The following is a 20,921-nucleotide window of genomic DNA, read 5'->3' on the forward strand; positions in this document are numbered from 1 at the left end:
CTTTCTCTGTCTGTCTCTATCTCCTTCCCTCCCTTCCTCTCTTTCTGTCTGCCTTTCTGTCTCTTTCTCTCTGTCGCTCTCTCTGTCGCTCTCTCTGTCGCTCTCTCGCTCAATTCAAAGGGCTTTATTGGCATGGGAAACATATGTTTACATTGCCAAAGCAAGTGAAATAGACTAGAAACAAAAGTGAAATAAACAATCTATCTCTCTCTCTATATCCTTCCCTCTACCACCTTGTTTACATGTTCTAGTCTATCATTTTTATAATTTTCACCTCCCTTTCTGGGAGAGTGTTTTACTCTTCATTTCTGGTTTCTGGCAAAGAGTGGTGTCCAATTTCCACTACTATCAGTAGGAGTACTCTTAGTTTAGATTGAGTCACAGCCTAAGTCATGAAAAGCATCTTGTGTGAGGTGGTACGGTGTGTGAGGTGGTACGGTGTGTGAGGTGGTACGGTGTGTGAGGTGGTACGGTGTGTGAGGTGGTACGGTGTGTGAGGTGGTACGGTGTGTGAGGTGGTACGGTGTGTGAGTTCTGGTGTGAGGACATGGGAAGGAGCAGGAAAGGAATGCAGGAGAAATCTCTTATTGGACGCTTTGATGTTGGATATTTGATGATGGTCATACTTGGTGTCAGGAGGAAGGAGAGGCAGACAGTCTGCGGTCGAGACGATCTCCACATACACATTTGGTGACACACTGGGAGCTGAGAGAGAGAGAGAGAGAGAGAGAGAGAGAGAGAGAGAGACTGGTGTGAAGAAATCAAGTGCTTTTTCTCAGCCCTCCCATTGGTTTCCATTGGCATTCCTGCCTGCGTGCCTATGATAAATGCTCTTCTTGTTTCCTTTCTTCACCCCACACCCTAATCCCCCATCAGCACCCCTTATAACCCCCCATCCGCCCCTAATCCCCCCTCAGCACCACTTATAACCCCCCATCCGCCCTTAATCCCCCCTCAGCACCCCTTATAACCCCCCATCCGCCCCTAATCCCCCCTCAGCACCCCTTATAACCCCCCATCCGCCCCTAATCCCCCCTCAGCACACCTTATAACCCCCCATCCGCCCCTAATCCCCCCTCAGCACACCTTATAACCCCCCATCCGCCCCTAATCCCCCCTCAGCACCCCTTATAACCCCCCATCCGCCCCTAATCCCCCCTCAGCACCCCTTATAACCCCCCATCCGCCCCTAATCCCCCCTCAGCACCCCTTATAACCCCCCATCCGCCCCTAATCCCCCCTCAGCACACCTTATAACCCCCCATCCGCCCCTAAGCCCCCCTCAGCACACCTTATAACCCCCCATCCGCCCCTAATCCCCCCTCAGCACCCCTTATAACCCCCCATCTGCCCCTAATCCCCCCTCAGCACCACTTATAACCCCCCATCAGCCCTTAATCCCCCCTCAGCACCCCTTATAACCCTTCATCCGCCCCTAATCCCCCCTCAGCACCCCTTATAACCCCCCATCCGCCCCTAATCCCCCCTCAGCACACTTTATAACCCCCCATCCGCCCCTAATCCCCGCTCCGCACACCTTATAACCCCCCATCCGCCCCTAATCCCCCCTCAGCACCCCTTATAACTCCCCATCCGCCCCTAATCCCCCATCGGCACCCCTTATAACCCCCCAACCGCCCCTAACCCCCCCTCAGCACACCTTATAACCCCCCATCCGCCCCTAATCCTCCTTCAGCACCCCTTATAATCCCCCATCTACCCATAAATCCCCCTCTTCTCAGAGTGGAAAGCGTTGGGGGATTTGCTGTCTGTCTGTCCATCACTTTCAAAGCCCTGGTCATTGAGTTCCTCATGAGGATCATCCTTTACGGAGGAGGAGGGAATCTATTCCTTTTTCCATTAAAACCAGACTGTCAGACAGACAGATAGAGAGACAGCCCCCTCTATCTCCCTCCTGCCTTCTCTGCCCCTTATACCCCCCTTGTAGCTCACAATGAGCAGGGTTAGAAGGGGGGTGCAGGTTTTCCTCTGTATGTCTGATGTCTGTGTGTCTGGTGTCTGGTGTTGGGACTCGGCCACTTAATTTATCCTGTGACAGATGAATTGCGTATCCCCCACTCTCCCCTCCTCCTTCACCCCTCCCTTCTTACTCTCCCCCCTCCTCCCCAATCTTATTTATTTTCCTTTATTGCGATGTTGTTCCCATTCCTAACTACCCGTGGTGCACATCCACATCTAAACCTTGTTTTCCTTGGATCGCCGAGCCCAAACTTTCCTTTCCATGCTCCGGCACTCCCATCGGGGGAAATCCCAATTAACCCAGCCAGGACAATCGGCTTCAGAACTGGGAGAGGCTGGGATAGAGACTAGAGAGAGAGAATGGAGAGAGAGACTGGGATAGAGACTGGGGAGAAACTGGGATAGAGAATGGAGAGAGAGACTGGAGATGGGACTGGAGAGAGAGACTGGGATAGAGACTGGTATAGAGAATGGAGATATAGACTGGGATAGAGACTGGAGAGAGAGACTGGGATAGAGACTGGAGAGAGAATGGGATAGAGACTGGGATAGAGAAAGGAGAGAGAGACTGGGATAGAGACTGGAGAGAGAATGGGATAGAGACTAGAGAGAGAGAATTGGATAGAGACTGGAGAGAGAGAGACTGGGATAGAGACTGGAGAGAGAGACTGGGATAGAGACTGGAGAGAGAGACTGGAAAGAGACTGAATAGAGACTGGAGAGAGAGAATGGGATAGAGACTGGGAGAGAGAGAGAGACTGGGAGAGAGACTGGAGAGAGAGAGACTGGGATAGAGACTGGAGAGAGAGACTGGGATAGAGACTGGAGAGAGAGACTGGGAGAGAGAGAGAGACTGGGAGAGAGACTGGAGAGAGAGACTGGGAGAGAGAGAGAGACTGGGAGAGAGACTGGGATAAACCCTTTAAACCCTCCTTGCTCTGTCTCTCTGGCCGGATTGGATATCATTCCATAACCTGACCAGGATTCTTTCCCAGGCCCGGCTTTCTGACAGAGTTTAGAGGTTGATGATTTATATATAGAGTGTGTGGGGCCCCTTCGGTTGCACCACGGGGTCTTCTATGGTGTGTCTAGCTGCTGTGGTGGTGGGCTCTGAGACGGGACTTGAGTGGGTTCAATGAAAGGAGGATTGAATTTACTATGAATGTCAATATTTCTGGGGAGTCAGAAAGTGTCATGACAGGACACAGACAGGCTGACAGGGACACAGACAGGCTGACAGGGACACAGACAGGCTGACATGGTGACAGGGACACAGACTTGCTGACATGGTGACAGGGACACAAACTTGCTGACATGGTGACAGGGACATGGACAGGGACACAGACTTGTTGACATGGTGACAGGGACGCATATTTGCTGACATGGTGACAGGGACACAAACTTGCTGACATGGTGACAGGGACACAGACTTGTTGACATGGTGACAGGGACACAGACTTGCTGACATGGTGACAGGGACACAGACAGGGACACAGACATGCTCACATGCTGGCAGGGACACAGACAGGCTGACATGCTGACAGGGACACAGACAGGCTGACATGCTGACAGGGACACAGACAGGGACACAGACATGCTGACAAGGTGACAGGGACACAGACATGGTGCCATGGTGACAGGGACACAGACATGGTGACATGGTGACAGGGACACAGACATGGTGACAGGGACACAGACATGCTCACATGGTGGCAGGGACACAGACAGGCTGACATGCTGACAGGGACACAGACAGGCTGACATGCTGACAGGGACACAGACAGGGACACAGACATGCTCACATGCTGGCAGGGACACAGACATGGTGACAGGGAAACAGACAGGCTGACATGGTGACAGGGACACAGACAGGCTGACATGGTGATAGGGACACAGACAGGCTGACATGGTGACAGGGACACAGACCTGCTGACATGGTGACAGGGACACAGACATGCTGACAAGGTGACAGGGACACAGACATGGTGACATGGTGACAGGGACACAGACATGGTGACAGGGACACAGACTTGCTGACATGGTGACAGGGACACAGACTTGCTGACATGGGGACAGGGACACAGACATGGTGACAGGGAAACAGACAGGCTGACATGGTGACAGGGACACAGACATGGTGACAGGGAAACAGACAGGCTGACATGGTGACATAGAGGGGGATGTGGAGGAGGGAGCAGGGCTGTTTGCGTGTTACCCAGTACTGAACTGAACACCCCTCCCCCTCCTCTCCACCTCCTAATTCCAGTATCAGTCTATTGTCATACTCTGACTCTGGGAATGTGCCCTGGCTGTGTACAAGGAGACAAGTGAAGGGAGGGAGAGAATGACAAGGAGGAGATGGGAAGTGTAGAGGAAGACAGTGACTAAACAAGAGAACACTTGCTGTTGACAAAGTGTGAAGAGCAGAGGGAGAATACGTAACTTCATTGGTGGAGACAAGTTAGAAAACAGCCACACACTCAGAGGAGGGAAGGGTTTAGGTGCTGCTCTGCTCTGTGTGTCTTTAGCCCTGCTGTGTTGAGTAACAGGCCTACTGTTGGCCTCTCTGTCACACACACACACCACTTTATCCTCTTGTCCATGTGTGTTTGTTTGTGTGTGCGTGTGTGCGTGTATCATTTGTCATTAGGCTCCGCCACAGTAGTAACTGTCAGGCACCGCTGACTCTCCCTGTTTTTGATTGGCCGACCCCTGACCCCCTAGACATTCTGGTAACCAACGGCAGCGGAGCCGGGCACAGAGACAGCTGCAGCCCTGTGAGCATCCAGCTCTGATTCCACTGTCACACACACTGGCTAGTGACAAGCAGTGGGTTTCCTTTGGCTTGTTTTGCTCAGGAAACACTATCGATTCATCAGGCCCATATTAGTCACCATTGTCCTTGAGGATTAAACAGAAGTAGACCGAGTTTAATAGGTTACGTATGAATGAGACTTAATGCTACCCATGATCGCGTTCAGTGTGCTGTCCCCCTCCTTTAAAGACTCCCCCCTAAACACACACAACCCACCCCAAAATGACATGGTCCGCAGAATGTACACAAATCTAAAACCTCCCACCTCTGCAAACTTATGCGAAAGACACACAGGTTGAATGAATTCAGTTGTGCAACTCTCCCCCTCCACCCCCTCTTTCTCTCCCCCTCCACCCCCTCTTTCTCTCCCCCTCCACCCCCTCTTTCTCTCTCCACCTCCACCCCCTCTTTCTCTCTCTTTCTCTCTCTCCCTCCACCCCCTCTTTCTCTCACCCATTCCCTCCTCTCTTCCCACCACTTCTCTCTTTTACCCATCTCCCCTCTCTCCCCCTCCCCCTCCCTCTCTCTCTCCACCCCTACTCAGTGTCTGCTCAGGCCCTCTCCCCCTCCCTCTCCCTCTCTCTCTCCACCCCTACTCAGTGTCTGCTCAGGCCCTCTCCCCCTCCCTCTCCCTCTCTCTCTCCACCCCTACTCAGTGTCTGCTCAGGCCCTCTCCCCCCTCCCTCTCCCTCTCTCTCTCCACACCTACTCAGTGTCTGCTCAGGCCCTCTCCCCCTCCCTCTCCCTCTCTCTCTCCACCCCTACTCAGTGTCTGCTCAGGCCCTCTCCCCTTCCCTCTCCCTCTCTCTCTCCACCCCTACTCAGTGTCTGCTCAGGCCCTCTCCCCCTCCCTCTCCCTCTCTCTCTCCACCCCTACTCAGTGTCTGCTCAGGCCCTCTCCCCTTCCCTCTCCCTCTCTCTCTCCACCCCTACTCAGTGTCTGCTCAGGCCCTCTCACCCTCTGCTTCAGACCGGAGATAAGAGCAAACACACACCATAACGATTGCCATCCAGACACCATTGTCCACTGTTTACCCACGGCATACCTCTGCTACTTAACCTCCTTTTCACTCCCTCTATCCCTGTTTTCTCTCTTTCTATCCCTCATCTTCCCCCTTTCCCTCCCTTTCTAAAAGACACTGTTTCAAAGGAAGGATGCTGAATAGTGGATGCTGTGTACACCCTAGCCTCTTTCTGGCCGCTCTGTGTCCAGCTCAGCCTACGTCTCAGTCTCACCCTGGGCTTATGTCTCCAAGACGTTGCGTCATTGCAAGGCCCAAACATTACAAGGTTATGTAGTATCAGAATGGTGTATTATTTGGGCTGTGTGACTAATTCACTGGGTAGAGCTTGACCTGGCTGGAGGCCAGAATGGGATTGAGAAAGAACTCTCCTTCTCTCCCATCTGTGTGTGTGTGTGTGTGTGTGTGTGTGTGTGTGTGTGCGTGTGTGCGTGTGTGTGTGTGTGTGAGGGTGTGTGTGCGTGTGTTCGTGTGTGTGTGTGTGTGTGTGTGCGTGTGTGTGTGTGTGTGTGTGTGAGGGTGTGTGTGTGTGTGTGTGTGTGTGTGTGTGTGTGTGTGTGTGTGTGTGTGTGTGTGTGTGTGAGCTGTCCTGGCTGCATAACAGCATTGTTCATAACACCGGAAAGCGTGAGGAGATTGCTGGTCAATATCCTGTCCCGTGCCATGACCAGGAAGAGCACAGAAGCCTGATATATTGTTTCCATGTGGCCCAGGCCCAGGGTGTGTCTGTGTACCTGCCCTGGTCTTCAGATCAGAGATCGGAGAGAGGCATCACCTAACGCCATTTTACACATCCACCTAACAGCCCAACTACACCCACGTCACAGGCCCCTTGAAGTGGCTGGGTGGTGGGGAGTCAGTGTTGGGGTTGGTGGAGTTATTGAATGGGCGTTTAGGTGGAGGTCTGTGTAAGATCTGGCTGTGTGGGATAGTGTTGGGTTGGTGGAGTTATTGAATGGAAGTTTAGGTGGAGGTCTGTGTAAGATCTGGCTGTGTGGGATAGTGTTGGGTTGGGTTAAGTGCAAGGGTTAGGCTTGGCTACAGTAAATTAGTTGAGATGAGGTAGGGGTGCAGGTCAGGCACAGAGGCAAGGGGACCTCTCAAACTACTCTCCCTGGGTCTCCCGAGTGGCGCAGTTGTCTAAGGCACTGCATCACAGTGCTAGCTGTGCCACTAGAGAGGCTCTGTCGCAGCCGGCCGTCACCGGGAGACCATGTGCCAGCGTCGTCTGGGTTAGGGGAGGGTTTGCGACTCCTGTGGCTGGCTGGGTGCAGTGCTCGCTGGCACGGTTTCCAGGTGTCCACATTGGTTAAGTGGGCATTGTGTGAAGAAGCAGTGTGGCTTGGTAGGTTGGTGTTTTGGAGGACGCACGGCTCTTGACCTTCACCTCTCCCGAGTCCGTACGGGAGTTGCTGGGATTTTAATTAAAAAAATAAATAATAATAAATAAATAAACATTTAAATAAAATTTCTCCCCAGCCAGGGTGAACCTATACTGGGCCTCATGGTGCGTGTCACTCCCTCCTCCCTCCCTATTGTTTGAGCCTCTGCTCAATATTGACACACCTGATCACCAGGCCATAGAACGCTGCACCAATACATCAGCCCCAATGGAATGCTGCTGTCATACATCAAACAGAGGGAGATGATGGTGTCTGTGCCTCTCGGCGTTAGAGAAGGAGGAGGAGGGAGCAGGGCTTTCTCTTTCTTTTCATTCATCCATCTCTCTTGATGTTAGCCAATGGAGAAAGAGTGAAAGGTGAATGAAGGGTACACAGGAAAAGCCTAAACGAGCCTAAAGGGTGTTGTTGTGCTAGTGTTGTTAACCTCTCTCTCTCTCCCTCCCTTCTTTCAGGTGGCCAAGGTGGAGTATGTGCGGAGGAAACCCAAGCTGAAGGAGGTCTTGGTCAGGTTAGAAGACCACCTGGAGTGTGTGTGCCAGTCACAACATCACGTGACCGAGCACTCAGACGCAGACACAGGTAAATAATATTTAAGGCTGACCGAATTTATCACAACTTTATTGGAGCCTAGATGACCTTCAGAGACTGTTTGGTTGGATGTCTGAGTATCTGAGTCCCGCCCCATTCAGTCATACCTTCCTACACCTGGTCTCTTTATACTGCTGTCTGTCTGTCTGTCTGTCTGTCTGTCTGTCTGTCTGTCTGTCTGTCTGTCTGTCTGTCTGTCTGTCTGTCTGTCTGTCTGTCTGTCTGTCTGTCTGTCTGTCTGTCTGTCTGTCTGTCTGTCTGTCTGTCTGTCTGTCTGTCTGTCTGCCTGTCTGCCTGCTGGCCCCCATTGCTTGCACTGGATGACCTCTTGTATATGACTGTTGAGAAAACAGACACGCCTGCAAGCTAGACTTCTATTGCCAAACCTGCAAGGCCCCTTGTGTGTGTCTGATAGAAAGACAGTGTCTGTGTGTGTGTGTGTGTGTGTGTGTGTGTGTGTGTGTGTGTGTTGTGTGTGTGTGGTGTGTTGTGTGTTGTGTGTGTGTGTGTGTGTGTGTGTGTGTGTGTTTGTGTGTGTGTGTGTGTGTGTGTCCAAAGGCTGCTTGGACGGTAGGTAACAATCCTTTCCCCTTGATCCAAAGCCTTCGTTGGGAAGAGATAAGAGGAACGATGTGGACTGATAAGGCATCTCAACTATTTATAGTGTCATTTCAAATCCTCTTGAATTGTCTCTCTGTCGGGGGGCTTTTTATCTGCTTTCTGCTCGTTGTGTCGTAAACCTCGCTGCTTCCCTCTCTTGCTAACCCCTGTCCCTGTCCTCCTATCCTCCCTCTAACCCCTGTCCCTGTCCTCCTATCCTCCCTCCCCAACTTGTGTTTTCAGACCACCATACTAGGGCTAAAGGTAGGAAAAGGAAAGCTAAAAAGCTAAAGCTCAACAAGGATTTATTGGCGACATAATAAACTTGAACACATTATTCCAAAGTCCGACTGCCGGACCCCCCGGCTCCAACAGGTAGGAGGACTTTAGCACCAGCATGGCAATCCAACCAATTACCTACCTGCTGGTCACAAGCCCAATCAGGGGAGAGAAAGGGTTGCCAATCAGATCACAAACAAAGCCACACCCAATCAGTGTGAGGAGAGGGAGGGCTGAAATGGGCCACACTCTGTGAATGCCACTGCATGATTTAGTGTGATTTTTATGCCTGCCTGCACACTGCATGTCCACTTTGTCTTATGTTTTATGCCTGTATGAGTTTATGAATGAGGATTTCAACCTCACCTTGTTCACCGACCAGTATTTGTCCTTCACTCCAGCTGTCTCTGTGTCTCTGTGTGTATCTGATTTCACATACCATTCTAGATGACTCTACTTCCCATGCTCTCCTCTGTATTTCATGTTGCCTCTTTCTTTCTCTCTCATCCTCTCTGTCTATTTGTTCTGTCTGTCTGTCTGTCTGTCTGTCTGTCTGTCTGTATAATGTTCTGACTGTCTCTCTCTCTCTCTCTGTCTCTCTCTGTCTCTCTCTGTATCTCTCTCGGTCTGTCTCTCTGTCTCTGTCTCTGTCTCTGTCTCTGTCTCTGTCTCTGTCTCTGTCTCTGTCTCTCTCTCTCTCTCTCTCTCTCTCTCTCTCTCTCTCTCTCTCTCTGTCTCTGTCTCTCTCTCTCTCTCTCTCTGTCTCTGTCTCTCTCTCGCTCTCTCTCTCTCTGTCTCTCTCTGTCTTTCTGTCTTTCATTCCCTATGAGGGATTGTTTGTTGTCTATTGTGTGTTTTTAGATCTCTTCCACTTCACTTGCTTGTACTTTGTACTGAGTCACACACTCACTGAGTGGAAATGCACGGCCAGCACCTGGGATGATGACTGGTATATTTGATTACTCTGTTATTGAAATCAGGAGAAGGCTTATGCCAATGCAATTGGCTGTGTGGACATGGGTGTGTCCACCTGATGACTTTATGACACACATTCAAATTGAACAAAATGGGGAACGAATATCACCTTTTACCTCTAACATGTTCTAATAATATGTGGGTTAATGAAATGCTAATGCTAAAGCTAATGGTAATAGTAATTATGAGGGTAATGCTAAAGCTAATGGTAAGAGTAATTATGAGGGTAATGCTAAAGCTAATGGTAAGAGTAATTATCAGGCTAATGCTAATGAAATGCTAAATGTTAACGTCAGCTCTCTCTTTTCTCCACAGTGGACGTAAGGTGAGACCCCAGCAGCATTGGACTTCAGTGTGGAAGGGGCCAAAGAGAGGATGCTGCCATATTTGGACTGCTGACCTACCCCCTTCCCTGACCCCACCCCACGCCACCTACCGCCTTTTAAAAACAAAGATTACTGTAAAGAGAAAAAAAGACAAAAAGTTAATAAAATGCCAAAGGTGCTTTTTTCTATTACCGTAAAAAGTAATGCAGAAGGTCTCTGCCAAGCGCAGCAGAACCAACCAATCGAACAATGACGCGGATGAGGATGGTGAAGCCGATAAAGAGCTGGGCAGAAAAGAGAGGAGGAGGAGGACAAGATGGGTTGTCGTTTGTTGAGTAAACAGGACAATTTGACAATCACAGAGAGAGATCCAGGATGGATCATTGGATTAAGCCTCAATGGGGGATCTGTCGACTGGATCCTAAAAGGACACAGAGGGGGACAATCAGTGGACTCTTCGGGACGTGTGGAGGCTTGCATGTTCCTAGCCGTTGGCCTAAGTGACACTTGCCTGGACAGTCAATGACTGACAGAGAGAAAGAGAGAGAGGGAAAGAGATGTTGAGAGAAGTTGTAGAGAGGTGTAGAAGGTACTGGTCGTGTTGCTTGTTGTTCTAGAACTCTCTGTACACTGTAGTGGAACTTGTGAACAATCTGGAACTCATAGAATGGTCGCCCATTTTGTCTATTTTGGATAAAGTGTTGGGAAAAGTGTTTGGAGTCATCAGGACCTGCTGTTCCAAGATGTCTTCTCTGCTTCTCTCTCCTGGGTTCCCCTGTCTGCTCCTATTGGGATTGTGCCAGTCACCATATACACTACAGAACGATTCAGAAAGGAAGATTCATTCATTGCTACTAATAAACTATTTATACATGTGAACGTTTTCCTCTCTCTCTCTCTCCCTCCAAGACATTATGTTTTCTGTGACATGTAAGATTCATGTTCTGTCTGATCTTCTGGTAGTGAATCTTCATGTCCACATGTAGTTGTTCATGTAGTTGTTACTCATGTTCAATGTTGCCTTATTATGTGCCAGTATATTATCTGAACAGTCTCAAGTCTAGTTGTATGGGCTGGAAATGTAAGGAAGCGTGAGAAGGAGGAGATGGGAGGACAGAGTCTGTACAAGTACAGGAAGATGCTTTATTTTTGTTAAAAAGATATATTATGCTTACTTATATTCAAGCAGGAAGTATGTTTGTTATTTCTTTGTTTGTTGTGGTTGAATGCTTTTCTTTAAACCATGGAAACGATGCAGGACTGGGGGTGGTGAAGTGTATCAGGCCCCAGCAATGCACCCTGTTTGGTGGTGTAGGGTAGGCTTACATCAGCAGTGCTATACTGTATTATCTAGAGAGATGGATAGAGCTAACCTGGTCCCAGATCAGTTTGTGTTGTCCTGCAAACACATATAGTCATTGGCAAGGCAGCACAAACCGATCTGAGATCAGGTTAGTGGAGAGCTGGCTGAGGAAGACTCCGTCTGGGGCATCGTTGGACTGTCTCTTTAACCCAGTTATCTAGCCAAAAGTTACACCCAGTAACCAGAGCGTCATTATACACAACAGAACGTTCAGCATGTGTGTGTGTAACCACTTTTAACCCACATCACACTCCTTTGATAAGATGGTCCTCAATCCGCCCCACCAGCACACAAGCTGTTCTTAACGAGTACAAAGTCCATCTTGAATGAGAGAGTTTGTGAACAATTCAACATGAATGGTTCCCTAGTTAATCAAGCAGCAGTCTTCCATTGACACGTTAACAACGATGAAGACTGTTCCACTGTTGATGAGTGAAAGATTAAAAAAGAAGATACCACTGTTTATGGAGAGATTGACACCAAATCTCTAACAACACCCTATTTCTCATACGGTGAAGTGCACTACTTTAGACCAGAGCCACTGGACCAAAAGTAGTGTGCTATACAGGGAATAGGTTGTCGTTTGGCACACACTGAATCAATAGAAAGACCTGGGCACTTTTCCAAAATGTCTCAGAGTAGGACTGCTGTTCATCTTATACATTATGATCTAAACAGCTAAACTGATCCAAGATCAGCACTTTATGAAGTCCTGGGTGAGAGGCATGTTGAGAGAAAATAGATGACTGAAGAAGCAACAACACTGTATCTGCAGCTGCTTTGTGTTGTGGTAACAACATGTTCAACTGCACTATACAGACTTCCAAGGTGATTCCATTGGTGCTATATGTATAAAGGCATTCATTTATTCATTCATTGTCGATAGACCAGGGACCATTGCTTACAGTAACTAAAGAAACTACAACAACACAAGCTTATACCATTTTTTATTTGGGCCTCTATTGGATAAAAACAGCAATGATTATAATTTATATATTTATGTTTTCAATAATAAATACATTCTGCTTATCAAACTGTACACAGAATGTTGGGTCCTGTTTTTGGTGCGAGTTGGTACAGTCTGATATGTGCCACGTCTCTTTCTCAGTTGCTGTATAAGTCAGTCCTTCCCTTGCTGAAGGAACTGACCAGGTGAAAAGCCTACTCACTGGGCACAGACTTCCATTTAACATGTACAGTGGGGCAAAAAAGTATTTAGTCAGCCACCAATTGTGCAAGTTCTCCCACTTAAAAAGATGAGAGAGGCCTGTAATTTTCATCATAGGTACCCTTCAACTATGACAGACAAAATGAGAGAAAAAAATCCAGAAAATCACATTGTAGGATTTTTTATGAATTTATTTGCAAATTATGGTGGAAAATAATTGCACAATTGGTGGCTGACTAAATACTTTTTTGCCCCACTGTATTTCACATTGGTTCAATGTAACTTCATTGAAATGACATGAACACAATGTTGATTCAACCAGTGTGTGCTCAGTGGGTAATTATATACTGTATATATCTTTTTTCATTTAACCTTTATTTAACTAGGCAACTCAGTTGAGAACAAATTCTTATTTACAACGACGGCCTACACCGGCCAAACCCGAATGACACTGGGGCAATTGTGCGCCGCCCTATGGGACTCTCAATCGCGGCCGGTTGTAATACAGCCTGGATTCGAACCAGGGTGTCTGTAGTGATGCCTCAAGCACTGAGATGCAGACCGGTGCACCACTCGGGAGCCCCATGCTGATGATGAGTTTCCACCATATTGTCTTCACCTTCCAAGTCAGTGCAGATGAAGAGGAGACGAGGACAGATCAATGCAATGAAAGACAGGAGGAGAGGATGGAAGGTTAGACAACGGAGAAAGAGCTGTTGATGAGGCGACCCATCTGAATCCTCATGTCCTGTAGTCCATCTGCATTCTCATGTCCTCTAGTTCATCTGCATCCTCATGTCCTCTAGTCCATCTGCATCCTCATGTCCTCTAGTTCATCTGAATCCTCATATCCTCTAGTCCATCTGCATCCACATGTCCTCCAGTCCATCTGCATCCTCATGTCCTCTAGTCCATCTGCATCATGTCCTCTAGTCCATCTGCATCCTCATGTCCTCTAGTCCACCTGCGTCCTCATGTCCTCTAGTCCAGCTGCATCCGCATGTCCTCTAGTCCATCTGCATCCTCATGTCATCTAGTCCACCTGCGTCCTCATGTCCTCTAGTCCACCTGCGTCCTCATGTCCTCTAGTCCATCTGCATCCGCATGTCCTCTAGTCCATCTGCATCCTCATGTCCTCTAGTCCATCTGCATCCTCATGTCCTATAGTCCATCTGCATCCTAATGTCCTATAGTCCATCTGCATCCTAATGTCCTATAGTCCATCTGCATCCTAATGTCCTATAGTCCATCTGCATCCTCATGTCCTCTAGTCTAGCTGCATCCTCATGTCCTCTAGTCCAGCTACATCCTCATGTCCTCTAGTCCAGCTGCATCCTCATGTCCTGTAGTCCATCTGCATCCTCATGTCCTGTAGTCCATCTGCATCCTCATGTCCTCCAGTCCATCTGCATCCTCATGTCCTGTAGTCCATCTGCATCCTCATGTCCTGTAGTCCATCTGCATCATGTTCTCTAGTCCATCTGCATCATGTTCTCTAGTCCATCTGCATCCTCATGTCCTCCAGTCCATCTGCATCCTCATGTCCTCCAGTCCATCTGCATCCTCATGGCCTCTAGTCCAGCTGCATTCTCATGTCCTATAGTCCATCTGCATCTTCGTGTCCTCTAGTCCATCTGCATCCTCATGTCCTCTAGTCCATCTGCATCCTCCTGTCCTGTAGTCCATCTAGTAGCCGGAGGGTGTGGAGTTGACAGGCAGAAGGCGTGTGGAGTGGATAGGCAGGAGTCATGTGGAGGAAATGTGAGCTTTCCTGGGGCCTGTGGAGCGAGCTGTGACTGGCCTCGCCTCCAGGATCCTCCAGAGCCAGGAGGAGACTTTATTACTCTCTCCCTGAGATGCTCACCCTAATCCTGGGTTTAGAGGACATGAAAGGGTCACCTACCCACCACTTCCCCCAGATACACCCCCCCCCCCGTTTATTAACCCTGAGAGGAGAGAGAAAGAAGAGAACATGAAAGAGCAGATCAGAGGAGGGACACCATCAAGGAAAGATCAACAGAGGGACATATCAAAGAAAGACAAGAACATGAGAATGTTATGTTTTTATAGTTTTTCATCTGACATGCTCTGCTGTAGAGGAGTTCATTCAACAAGGGAGTGGGGATGGAGGGATGGATGGAGTGAGGGATGGAGGGAGGGAGTGAGGGATGGAGGAAGTGAGGGAGTGAGGGATGGAGGGATGGATGGAGTGAGGGATGGATGGAGGGAGGGAGTGAGGAATGGATGGAGGGAGGGAAAGAGGGAAAAGGGAGGAGGGGAGGTGGAAGGAGAGGTATACTATATATACAGAAGTATGTGGACACCCCTTCAAATTAGTGGATTCGGCTATTTCAGCCACACCCGTTGCTGACGTGCATAAAATCGAGCACCTTGCCATGCAATCTCCATCGACAAACATTGGCAGTAGAATGGCCTTAGCCGCGAAGTGGTAGACCACACAAGCTCACAGAACAGGACCGCCGAGTGCTGAAGCACATAGCTCATAAAAATCCTCTGTTCTGGTTGCAACACTCACTACCGAGTTCCAAACTGCCTCTAGAAGTAATGTCAGCACAAGAACTGTTCGTCGGGAGCTTCATGAAATGGGTTTCCATGGCCGAGCAGCTGCTCACAAGCCTAAGATCACCATGTGCAATGCCAAGCGTCAGCTGGAATGGTGTAACGCTCGCCGCCATTGGACTCTGGAGCAGTGGAAACGTGTTCACGCTTCACCATCTGGCAGTCCAATGGATGAATCTATGTTTGACAGATGCCAGGAGAACACTACCTGCCCCAATACATAGTGCCAACTGTAAAGTTTGGTGGAGGATAAATAATGGTCTGGGGGTGTTTTTCATGGTTTGGGCTTGGCCCCTTAGTTCCAGTGAAGGGAAATCTTAATGCTACAGGATACACTGACATTCTAGACGATTCTGTTTCCAACTTTGTTGCAATAGTTTTGGAAAGCCCGTTCCTGTTCAGCATGACAATGCCGCCGTGCACAAAGCGAGGTCCATACAGAAATGGTTTGTGGAGATCGGTGTGGAAGAACTTGACTGGCCTGCACAGAGCCCTGACCTCAACCCCAGTGAACACGTTTGGGATTAATTGGAACGCTGACTGCGAGCCAGGCCTAATCGCCCAACATCAGAGCCCGACCTCACTAATGCTCTTGTGGCTGAATGGAAGCAAGTCCCCGCAGCAGTGTTCCAACAACAACAAACTCCACGGAATGTTCGACGAACTGGTGTCCATATACTTTACGTGAGGTGGTGTATCAATAGTTCAAGAAGCAGGGGAGAAAAGAGGAGAGAAATGTGCCAGAGGGAGAGAGAAAAAAGACACACACACACACACACACACAATGGGAGATACAGGAGAAAGGACTAAAGTGGACTCAGGATGTTGGTGCATGGTGCAGTATCTGGAGGGATGGAACCAGACTGGAGAGGACCACTAAGTGGACATGGTTTCATAAACAATGCCAGAATGGGTCTGGGAGCTGACAAGGTGTGAAGAGGGGTGCTGATGGGTGTGTGTGTATGTGTGCGCTTGTCACTGTGTGTATATATGTGTGCGTGTTTGTGTGTCTCTGTGTGTTTGTGTATGGGTTTTTGTGGTGATCAACAATACCAAGGAGGTCTCCCTCCCGATGTGAACACGGACCGTTGGAATGTCTGCCTCTTGTGGAACGCAAGCTGTCATCTGACTGGCCGACAATGGATGGGTCAGGGTTCATGGGTCAGAGGTCAGGGGAGGGGGGAGGGGTTGAGACAAAGTGGAAGTTGTTGAATGCATTGTAAATAATTTGTTATCCCTTCTCCCTCTCTCTCTCTCCCCTCTAGCTCCCCCTTCTCTCTTTCTCTCTCTCTCTCTCTCTCTCTCTCTCTCTCTCAATTCAATTCAATTCAATTCAAGGGCTTTATTGGCATGGGAAACATGTGTTAACATTGCCAAAGCAAGTGAGGTAGACAACATACAAAGTGAATATATAAAGTGAAAAACAACAAAAATGAACAGTAAACATTACACATACAGAAGTTTCAAAACAGTAAAGACATTACAAATGTCATATTATATATATATACAGTGTTCTAGCAATGTACAAATGGCTAAAGGACACAAGATAAAATAAATAAGCATAAATATGGGTTGTATTTACAATGGTGTTTGTTCTTCACTGGTTGCCCTTTTCTCGTGGCAACAGGTCACAAATCTTGCTGCTGTGATGGCACACTGTGGAATTTCACCCAGTAGATATGGGAGTTTTTCAAAATTGGATTTGTTTTCGAATTCTTTGTGGATCTGTGTAATCTGAGGGAAATATGTCTCTCTAATATGGTCATACATTGGGCAGGAGGTTAGGAAGTGCAGCTCAGTTTCCACCTCATTTTGTGGGCAGTGAGCACATAGCCTGTCTTCTCTTGAGAGCCAAGTCTGCCTACGGCGGCCTTTCTCAATAGCAAGGCTATGCTCACTGAGTCTGTACATAGTCAAGGCTTTCCTTAATTTTGGGTCAGTCACAGTGGTCAGGTATTCTGCCGCTGTGTACTCTCTGTGTAGGGCCAAATAGCATTCTAGTTTGCTCTGTTTTTTTGTTAATTCTTTCCAATGTGTTAAGTAGTTATCTTTTTGTTTTCTCATGATTTGGTTGGGTCTAATTGTGCTGCTGTCCTGGGGCTCTGTAGTGTGTGTTTGTGAACAGAGCCCCAGGACCAGCTTGCTTAGGGGACTCTTCTCCAGGTTCATCTCTCTGTAGGTGATGGCTTTGTTATGGAAGGTTTGTGAATCGCTTCCTTTTAGGTGGTTGTAGAATTTAACAGCTCTTTTCTGGATTTTGATAATTAGTGGGTATCGGCCTAATTCTGCTCTGCATGCATTATTTGGTGTTCTACGTTGTACACGGAGGATATTTTTGCAGAATTCTGCGTGCAGAGTCTCAATTTGGTGTTTGTCCCATTTTGTGAAGTCTTGGTTGGTGAGCGGACCCCAGACCTCACAACCATAAAGGGCAATGGGCTCTATGACTGATTCAAGTATTTTTAGCCAGATCCTAATTGGTATGTTGAAATTTATGTTTCTTTTGATGGCATAGAATGCCCTTCTTGCCTTGTCTCTCAGATCGTTCACAGCTTTGTGGAAGTTACCTGTGGTGCTGATGTTTAGGCCAAGGTATGTATAGTTTTTTGTGTGCTCTAGGGCAACAGTGTCTAGATGGAATTTGTATTTGTGGTCCTGGTGACTGGACCTTTTTTGGAACACCATTATTTTGGTCTTACTGAGATTTACTGTCAGGGCCCAGGTCTGACAGAATCTGTGCATAAGATCTAGGTGCTGCTGTAGGCCCTCCTTGGTTGGTGACAGAAGCACCAGATCATCAGCAAACAGCAGACATTTGACTTCGGATTCTAGCAGGGGGAGGCCGGGTGCTGCAGACTTTTCTAGTGCCCTCGCCAATTCGTTGATATATATGTTGAAGAGGGTGGGGCTTAAGCTGCATCCCTGTCTAACCCCACGACCCTGTGTGAAGAAATGTGTGTGTTTTTTGCCAATTTTAACCGCACACTTGTTGTTTGTGTACATGGATTTTATAATGTCGTATGTTTTACCCCCAACACCACTTTCCATCAGTTTGTATAGCAGACCCTCATGCCAGATTGAGTCGAAGGCTTTTTTGAAATCAACAAAGCATGAGAAGACTTTTCCTTTGTTTTGGTTTGTTTGATTGTCAATTAGGGTGTGCAGGGTGAATACATGGTCTGTTGTACGGTAATTTGGTAAAAAGCCAATTTGACATTTGCTCAGTACATTGTTTTCATTGAGGAAATGTACGAGTCTGCTGTTAATAATAATGCAGAGGATTTTCCCAAGGTTACTGTTGACACATATTCCACGGTAGTTATTGGGGTCAAATTTGTCTCCACTTTTGTGGATTGGGGTGATCAGTCCATGGTTCCAAATATTGGGGAAGATGCCAGAGCTAAGTATGATGTTAAAGAGTTTTAGTATAGCCAATTGGAATTTGTTGTCTGTATATTTGATCATTTCATTGAGGATACCATCAACACCACAGGCCTTTTTGGGTTGGAGGGTTTTTATTTTGTTCTGTAACTCATTCAATGTAATTGGAGAATCCAGTGGGTTCTGGTAGTCTTTAATAGTTGATTCTAAGATCTGTGTTTGATCATGTATATGTTTTTGCTCTTTATTCTTTGTTATAGAGCCAAAAAGATTGGAGAAGTGGTTTACCCATACATCTCCATTTTGGATAGATAATTCTTCGTGTTGTTGTTTGTTTAGTGTTTTCCAATTTTCCCAGAAGTGGTTAGAGTCTATGGATTCTTCAATTGCATTGAGCTGATTTCTGACATGCTGTTCCTTCTTTTTCCGTAGTGTATTTCTGTATTGTTTTAGTGATTCACCATAGTGAAGGCGTAGACTCAGGTTTTCCGGGTCTCTATGTTTTTGGTTGGACAGGTTTCTCAATTTCTTTCTTAGATTTTTGCATTCTTCATCAAACCATTTGTCATTATTGTTAATTTTCTTCGGTTTTCTATTTGAGATTTTTAGATTTGATAGGGAAGCTGAGAGGTCAAATATACTGTTAAGATTTTCTACTGCCAAGTTTACACCTTCACTATTACAGTGGAACGTTTTACCCAGGAAATTGTCTAAGAGGGATTGAATTTGTTGTTGCCTAATTGTTTTTTGGTAGGTTTCCAAACTGCATTCCTTCCATCTATAGCATTTCTTAATGTTACTCTCTCTCTCTCTCTCTCTATCTCTATCTCCCCCTTCTTTCTCAATTTCTTTATCTCCCCCTTCTCTCTCTCTCTCTCTCTTTCTATCTCCCCCTTCTCTCTCTCTCTCTTTCTATCTCCCCCTTCTCTCTCTCTCTCTCCCTCTCTATCCCCCCCCCCCCCTCTCTCTATCTCCACCTTCTCTCTTTCTCTGAGTTCGGTAGAATGCAGCCTTGCCTCTCTTTCAAAGACCTACATTGATTGGCGCACTGGGCATTGTTGTAAGATGTCCCTCTTGCTCATGGCCTGTATTCAAAAAGTACTGTATCATAGAGTAGGAGTGCTGATCTAGGATCAGGTACCCTGCTGACCATATAATCTTACTCATTATGATCTTTAAGGCGAACCTCATCATTCCTACTTTGAGGTTTTTGTGAATACAGACCCTTGTATCACAGTTGACCAGTGTGGTCTTATACAGCGATAGGATAATTGTTTGACTGATATCAAGGCCATATTCATAAATTGTATCACAGTAGGAGTGCTGATCTAGGATCATATGGACACGGGGGACCTGGTTCTAGATCAGCACTCCGACTCTGAGAGACTTGATGCAGACGGTCCCTGATGGATGGAAATAAAGAGTCATGAGGTTTAGATGCTCACTGGTGGCAGCGGTGGGATTTGACTGACAACCACAGTTAGCTCTCAGCCCGACCCCTCTAGTTGGCCTTGACAATTTCCTTCCCCAAATTACGGACCCTATAACTAACCTCCCTTTCCCTCCATCCCTTCATCCATCCATCCCCGCTCTCTCTTTCTTTTTTAAGTTGTTCAAACCTGCGGCCTCTGGTTTTGAGGAAACACAGGCAGAGGGTCCTCTGTGAAGATGGCAGTGGCCAGTTTGTCGGGGCCACGGACATGAATGTGCGTCTTTGTCCTCCCACCCCCCTACTACCCTCCTGCCTCCCTCCCAGCCCCCTCATGCTGACATGCTCGGTCTCTTTCGGGGGGCCCACCGAAATGACCCTGCTAATTATGTATTTAAGGTATTTGGCTCCTGTGAAAACAGCTTTGGGTAGAGCAGTGTGTGTGTGTGTGTGTGTGTGTGTGTGTGTGTGTGTGTGTGTGTGTGTGTGTGTGTGTGTGTGTGTGTGTGTGTGTGTGTGTGTGTGTGTGTGTGTGTGTGTGTGTGTTGTCCCTGCCTCACAGCTATCATTACAGTTCAGTGTTTATGTATACAGTGGATTAGAGTGACCCTGCCTGATTGGGGACTGAGGGGTAGAGGGGGGTAGAGGGGTGTAGAGGGGGGTAGAGGGAGGTGAGAGAGGGATAGAGGGAGTAGAGCGGGGTAGAGGGGGGTAGAGAGGGGTAGAGGGAGGTTAGAGGGGGAGAGAGGGAGGTTAGATGGGGGTAGAGCGGGGTAGAGAGGGGTAGAGGGAGGTAGAGAGGGGTAGAGGGAGGTTAGAGGGGGATATAGGGAGTAGAGGGAGGTAGAGAGGGGTAGAGGGGGATAGAGGGAGTAGAGCAGGGTAGAGAGGGGTAGAGGGAGGTTAGATGGAGTTAGAGGGTGAGTAGATGGGGTAGATGGAGATAGAGAGGGATAGAGGGGTAGAGGGAGGTTAGAGGGGGATAGAGGGGTAGAGGGAGGTTAGAGGGAGT

At 47.9% G+C, this 20,921-nt stretch overlaps 1 protein-coding gene across 3 annotated transcripts in view; it reads left to right on the plus strand.

The window, feature by feature from the left end:
• LOC116363050 (platelet-derived growth factor subunit A) overlaps positions 1-12,390 on the plus strand; it is a 37,233-nt gene extending 24,843 nt beyond the window's left edge. Inside the window, exons 5-7 of one of the 3 annotated variants that reach the window (XR_004207811.1) lie at positions 7,673-7,799; positions 8,652-8,783; positions 9,978-12,390. Coding sequence is in view for 2 of the 3 variants with exons in the window: in XM_031816960.1 (XP_031672820.1) it covers positions 7,673-7,799; positions 8,652-8,728 (204 nt within the window). In the remaining variant the exon portion in view is untranslated. Of the gene's footprint in view, positions 1-7,672; positions 7,800-8,651; positions 9,254-9,977 lie in introns of those variants that run through there. The other 2 variants (XM_031816960.1, XM_031816961.1) reach the window with 2 other exon arrangements.
• Positions 12,391-20,921: the final 8,531 nt, after the last annotated feature.

The sequence above is a fragment of the Oncorhynchus kisutch genome, unplaced genomic scaffold (genome assembly GCF_002021735.2).
Source record: "Oncorhynchus kisutch isolate 150728-3 unplaced genomic scaffold, Okis_V2 scaffold905, whole genome shotgun sequence".
In the NCBI taxonomy this organism is placed as follows: Eukaryota; Metazoa; Chordata; class Actinopteri; order Salmoniformes; family Salmonidae; genus Oncorhynchus; species Oncorhynchus kisutch.